The following is a 7196-nucleotide window of genomic DNA, read 5'->3' as shown; positions in this document are numbered from 1 at the left end:
GCAAAGAGATAAATTAACAAGCAAAGTTCAATATTGTTTTGCTTTTAAAATTAACACATTAAATGCTAGCAGCCTAACAAACAACCTTACAATAAAAAACCAGTGTGCGTGCATTACTGGGGGCACTGAGGGAGGAGAAGGGTGGCTGTTGAATTATGAAACAGATTAATTTCAAAAATATTTTGGCAAACTTATCACCTGGGTGACTGTACGTTGCAGTGGTAGATATATTCAGTCACAGTGTTATCATCAAACATAGAGGAATATTTTCGCTTAAAGTCTGGTCTTAAACGCTGTACAAGGCTTAATCCTGTTAAAAAAAAAAAAAGTTTAAAAAATAATTATGGGGGAGCTGGTAGTGACCTCCTTTATTTAGGTTGACTAACACTTTCCCATTATAAAAAGGTCCTGGAGGTTGTGGCTGAGATAATTTTGGACAAGTCACCATCTTCCCTTCCATCATTTGCGTTCCTTAGGAAAATTCTGGCACCATGTAGGATATCAAAACAAATGGACACAAACATTCTAAAAAGAATGGGCACCACACTGCATCAGAGCAGCAGCCACAACCCCCCAACCCACACACACACGCTGTATGGCGAAGGCCTGAGAGCAGCTGCAGCAGAGAGGGAGTAAAGGGGTCAAGATAGAGGAACTGGGCTGGGCCAGGCTCCACTAAGCCAACTCTCCAGACCCAGCACATGGCTCCAACAAACCATTCCCCACCCTGAGGACTCTACATGGGGTAGGAGCACCCCAACTCCTGGCAGGGAGGATGTGCTGGAGGAGATAGCCAGGCCAGGTTCCTTCCTTTAACTCCTGGACCTTGCATATGGCCTGAGTGGCTCATAACCCCCCTCTTGGAGGAACAGCCTTCTCCTGTTGCCAGCTAATTTATTTAGTCCTGTAGCTCAAGAGGTAGACGTCTGGGCTGGAGGTTTGCTGGCTGAACCCTACTGATGATGTGGGAACTATAGTACACCTCTACCCCGATATAACACGACCCGATATAACACAAATTCGGATATAACGCGGTAAAGCAGCGCTCCGGGGGGGCAGGGCTGCGCACTCCGGTGGATCAAAGCAAGTTCGATATAACGCGGTTTCACCTATAACACGGTAAGTTTTTTTGGCTCCCGAGGACAGCGTTATATCGAGGTAGAGGTGTAATTGAATTTAAGGGGGTTTTTAAAACCTTTTTCTTAAAAAAAATTCTTTAGGAAATTACATACAAAAACTACATTATAAGAACAACATTATTTTGGTTGCAAAACCAAGCACTTGAAAATTAGGGAATGTCACAATTAAAGTTGTCCATGCAATCCTCATTCTGTCCTTTTGTACACATTAAGATATTGTTCTTAGCTTTCTTTTCATTTTTAAGTGGTTGACTTTGCAACCTTAAAAGAACGTTATTTTAACATATTTTGTATATGTAATCATACGACTCAGAGTTAGTCTTAGGGCAGGTCTTCACTACGGGGGGGGGTCGATTTAAGATACGCAAATTCAGCTACGCGAATAGCGTAGCTGAATTCGACGTATCGGAGCCGACTTACCCCGCTGTGAGGACGGCAGCAAAATCAACCTCCGCGGCTCCCCGTCGACAGCGCTTACTCCCACCTCCACTGGTGGAGTAAGAGCATTGATTCGGGGATCGATTGTCGCGTCCCGACGAGACGCGATAATTCGATCCCCGAGAGATCGATTTCTACCTGCCGATTCAGGCGGGTAGTGTAGACCTAGCCTAACTCTACTCTCAGTGAAGCCAATAACCGTTTTACCATTGGCTTCAATGATAGTAAAGTTAGGACACCGCTGAGTTGTTTTGAAAATCCTATCCATAATTCACTATTAAATACCTTTTCCAGTATCGGGGGCATGAATGAGGGATTGCTGGCTGAAGGTCAACCCAGATAAGACAGAATCGGTGCTAGTAAAAGGGGGTAGCAAACTGAAGACATGTCGAAGACTATATCTCCATCTTTAACTGAAGATGTGACCTCACCATTTATGACTTGGGTTTATAATCTGGAGGTAAGGTTCAATCCTCAAATGCTGGTAAACAGTCACAGCAACAGCAGTGATCATAATGCTGCCTCCCCCACCGGTTTCTGGCCAAAGGGCTATGACCATTTATGTAGACCTTGTCACCATGATCCATGTTGTTATAACCTTGAGATCAAACTATTGCAATATACTTTATGTAGGGTTACACTTTAAATCAGTTCAGAAACTGAACCTAATGCAATAGGTTGCAGCTCACTTATTAAGTGGAGGTTTTAGTCATGAGCATGACACCAATGCTCGGTTATTTGCACTGGCTTTTCGTAGTATTCTACGTAGAGTTTAAAGTGCTGTTTTAGATTTACAACCCCAAAACTGGCTTTGGACCTAGTATTTGAGAGACTGCTTATTTCTGTGTACCATCCTGCTACAAATGAAGTGCCTGCACTTCAATAAAGTGGAGGCTACCAGTAGGGCATTTTCTGTGGGTGGCCCAATTTTGGAATGCACTTTCCACTCTGTCATAAGTCCAAGTTTATTGATCTTAAGGCGACATTGCCAAATATTTTTCCTGGAATGTAGGTTGAGAGAAGGAAGCAAAGGGCTGCGATATATTGGTGTGTGCTGAGATCAGTGGTTGGAGTGTGAGGGTCATCTCCCTTTTCAGTTTTAAGACGACTTCTGTATTTGCTTTTGTTGATCAAGTCGGTTTGTATTTTTAATGTTTATCAAAGACAACTTGAACCTTTGGATAGGTTTTTTTTGTGCATGTTGTCTAGATCATTTAAAAAATGAATATTCCACATTAAATCAAGTAATAGAGTTTCTATCTTATTAATGGATTTAATTATTCTCATCCCCTCACCAGAAAGAATCTCACCCCCTCATCAGAAAGTCAGAATCTACGGTTAATCCACAATAGAATAGGAAGAAAGGAAACCCATTCCTTATGTGAAAAAATTGAACAGATATTCATGAAGAATTACAACAGAAGCTAGGATTGTTGGGGTTTTTTACATCTATGAAAGATGATGAACAACGGTTGCATTTTAGAGAAAATTTTCTTTGGCACAGCAATCTATTTTTAAATTAGAATTTCCACATTCCCAAAAAGAGTGTAATACTGTTAAGAATAACTAAACTGAATTTTTAAGTTAGAGGCATCATCTGTTAGCTTTATTTCTGTGCAACTACTTGATAATCAAATAATCTTATTATGTAAATTAGAAAAGCCTCTACTTCAAAGAGTAATCTTGTTTGCAAAGTAACAAATTAATATGTCCAAAAGGCTAATTACCTTAGTCAAGCTTTTAAAACACACAAAAGCCTCTTTCCAGTTTGCATATTAAATATTATATATATTTTAAAGAATACAGGTAATTCAAATGTAAACAAAGGCTAGATTTTTTTTTTTTAAACTCATGATAGATGGATGATGTGGCTCCAGATGCTTTATGAAATAAATGATGGGCCAAAAACTATTTATAAGAAGGCAATTATAAGAAGGCAACATCTTAATGAAGTGTTTGCTCTGTATTCATATTTAAAATAAATAGAAATAGTACTTTAACAAATATTAATTAGCACTCACCAAAGGGTCCTGCTAACCTGAGCCCAGCTAATGGATTAAATGGACTCAACATAGCTCCTAGTGCTTTAATCCAGATTGGAATTGGTCTTTCTTGTTCAGCATTGTCAGGCCTCTCTGGAAAACCCCATGGCTCCACTAAGATAAGGTGCTTTACCCTGTTGGCAAAAAAGGTTTGGGAGGTTTAGTGTATATAAAATGGTTTGAAGTCTCTCACAATTCATTGTGAAATGAGAAATATTAAAGCTAGCTATCTGAAAATTAAATAATCTACATTATTCACCATCACTGTCATATCCTATGATCTAATTTCTGATCCCTCATTAGCATAAGAAAGTAAAATTGAAGAGAAGAATCAACACAAAACCAGCTGTTAGGCACTGTATTCTGTGAGCTAGAAAGATGAGATTTGTCCTTGTAAATCAGGTAGAGGGTATAGCAGAAGGGGTAATCACTAGCAGCCAGCATGGATTTACCCAGAACAAATCATGCCAAACCAGCTTGATTTCCTTCTATGACAGGCTAACTGGTTTGGTGGATAGGGGAAATGCAGTGGACATAATGCATCTGGACTTCAGCAAGGCTTTCGACACAGTCCCACATGACATTCTGGTAAGTAAGCTGGAGAAATGCGTGCTTAGCAGAACTACCATTAAGTAGATACACAATTGGTTAAACAATCACAAAGAGTAACTGTTATTGAAATGATGTCAGACTGGAGGTCTCAAGTGGGGTTCCAAAGGGATCTGTGCTGGGTCCAGTGTTCTTTAACATCTTTATTAATAACCTGAATGTAGGAATAGAGAGCATATTGATCAAATTTGCAGATGACACAAAACTGGCGGGGGGGTGGGGGGTTGCCAACACTTTGGAGGGCAGTGCTAAAATTCAGAGGGCTCTTGATAAATTGGAGAACTGGGCTATAGACAAAAAATGAAATTCAACAAAGACAAATGTAAGGTGCTACACTTGGTGAAGAAAAACCAAATGCACAAATACAGAACAGGGGATAACTAGCTTGGCAGCAGCACTACTGAGAAGGATCTGGGAGTTGTGGTGGATCACAACCTAAACATGAGTCAGCAGTGCAAAAAACGCAAATGCAATTTTAGGTTGCATTAACAAAGGCATAGCATGCAAGTCATACAAGGTGACAGTACCGCTCTACTCAGTGCTGGTTAGGCCTTAGCTCAGTGGTTCTCAAACTTTTGTACTGGTGACCCCTTTCACATAGCAAGCCTCTGAGTGTGACCCACCTTATAAATTAAAAAACACTTTTTTATATATTTAGCGCCATTATAAATGCTGATGCAAAGTGGGGCTTGGGGGTGGCGGCTGACAGCTTGCGACCCCCATATAATAACCTTGTGACCCCCTGAGGGGTCCTGACCCCCAATTTGAGAACCCCTGCCTTAGCTGGAGTACTGTATCCAATTTTAGTCACCAATGTATAGAACAGGGGTCTGCAACCTTTCATAAGTGGTGTGCCGAGTCTTCATTTATTCGCTCTAATTTAAGGTTTCGCGTGCCAGTAATACATTTTAAAGTTTTTAGAAGGTCTCTTTCTATAAGTCTATAATATATAACTAAACTATTGTTGTATGTAAAGTAAATAAGGTTTTTAAAATGTTTAAGAAGCTTCATTTAAAACTAAATTAAAATGCAGAGCCCCCAGACCGGTGACCAGGACCCGGGCAGTGTGAGTGCCACTGAAAAACAGCTCGCGTGCTGCCTTTGGCACGCGTGCCATAGGTTGCCTACCCCGGTATAGAAAGAAGGTAAAGAAACTGGAAAGGATTCAGACGTGAGGGACAAAGATTATCAAAGTGATGGAATACATATAAACAAAGGCTGAAGGAACTGGGTATGTTTAGTTAGGAAAAGAGGAGACTAAGGGGGGACATGAAAGTGGTCTTCAAATATTTGAAAGGCTGCCATAAAAAATTATGGAGAAAAGTTCTATTGCCAGAGAAGGCAGGGCAAGAGGCAATGGGTTCAAACTACAGCATAGCAGATTTGGATTAAATCTCAGGAAAAGCTTCTTAACTGTATGAACAGTAGGACAATGAAACAGACTGCCTAGGGAGGCTGTGAAGTTCTTCCACTGCAGGCTTTCAAAGGGAGGCTGGATAGCCATCTGTCTTGGATGGTTTAGACACAACAAATCCTGTATTTTGGCAAGGGTTAGACTAAATGACCCTTGTTGTCCCTTCTAACCCTATGATTCTATGATCTGTTGTTTAAGGGGTTTGATAACATAATAACTTGCCTACTTTTAAATAAGTCACTTGACAAACCCAGGAGAGACCAGAGATGCTAGAGAATAACCACAAAAAAGCTCCACTCAAAACATTAATCTAAGGAATATTTCAGAGTCCCCCTGCCCAAACATTAATAACTGCAGCTCTGGAATAATTTCGGTAGCATTTTTTTTTTTTTAAAGTACAGGTTTCCGCAGCACTAGATATGCATTAGAGCAGTGGCTCTCAACCTTTCCAGTCTATTTTACCCCTTTCAGGAGTCTGATTTTTCTTCCCCAAGTTTCACCTCACTTAAAAACTACTTGCTTACAAAATCAGAAATAAAATACAAAAGTGTCACTGCACACTATTACTGAAAAAATGTTAGTCTTATTTTTACCATACAATTATAAAATAAATCAAATGGAATATAACTATTGTACTTACACTTCAGTGTATAGTATATAGAATAGTATAAACAATTCATTATCTGTATGAAATTTTAGTTTGTACTGACTTCGCTAGTGATTTTTATGTAGCTGTTGTAAAACTAGGCAAATATCTAGATGAGTTGATATACCCTCTGGAAGACCTCTGCATACCCCCAGAGGTATGCGTATCACTGCATTAGAGTGTGGGGTCTGTCTTCCTAGATTCATCCCTACTAAGATCCCCCTTATAAGAGGTTCACCCATTGGAAGGGGTAAAACAATATACTGTCTTTTCATTTAAATACACAGATTTAACAAGAAAATTACTTTTAGTTTAAACCAAGCAAGTATTTATCTCCTATTGGCTAAGAATCTCTGATTTCTAATGATAAGTTGGAGAGAAAAATGCAGCCATACTTATACTTTAATGTTAACCAACCAGGGTTGGGAGAGGGAAAAATACTAATACAGAAATGTAGGTTACTTTTAAAAGGACACATAATACTCAAATATAATTTATTTGACTGTAATGTCACAGTCTGATTAAAAAACAGAAAAAAGAGACATTATGATACCCTTATTTATACAAGGATCGGGGAACAGGAGACAGCAATGGACTCCTAAAATCAGAAAAATCACCTAGAGGTCATTAATTTGTTGGTTCATCCTGCCTACTATGGGAGTTACATTATTAATGTTTTTATAATGCAAATGCATCTGCAGCTTGTGATGTCTGAACAATTTGTAAATATATACTTTAAAAGTTATGTTAAGGCAGATTATTAATAGTACAATATTTAACTAACTACACATGCTTCAGGATGGCTGTTTTACTTTTTGATTCTCATGCATTAACTGATTCTTCTGTTCAGGTTCAGACCACTGCGAGAGGATGTTTAACAAAAATCGTTGATGGTTAGAACAAAGAAT

At 39.2% G+C, this 7196-nt stretch overlaps 1 protein-coding gene across 1 annotated transcript in view; it reads right to left on the bottom strand.

Moving 5' to 3' along the window:
• The window catches only part of ABHD5 (abhydrolase domain containing 5), a 47103-nt gene that overhangs the window by 13059 nt on the left and 26848 nt on the right, over positions 1-7196 (bottom strand). Inside the window, exons 4-5 of the mRNA XM_024224304.3 lie at positions 3599-3753; positions 199-310 (exon numbers count right to left, since the gene is read on the bottom strand). Of these exons, the coding sequence (XP_024080072.2) occupies positions 199-310; positions 3599-3753 (267 nt within the window). The remainder of the gene's footprint in view (positions 1-198; positions 311-3598; positions 3754-7196) is intronic.

Source organism: Terrapene carolina, unplaced genomic scaffold, assembly GCF_002925995.2.
Source record: "Terrapene carolina triunguis isolate 2854851 unplaced genomic scaffold, T_m_triunguis-2.0 Scaffold84, whole genome shotgun sequence".
Taxonomy (NCBI): Eukaryota; Metazoa; Chordata; order Testudines; family Emydidae; genus Terrapene; species Terrapene triunguis.
This window is presented reverse-complemented; position numbering and strand designations above follow the sequence as displayed.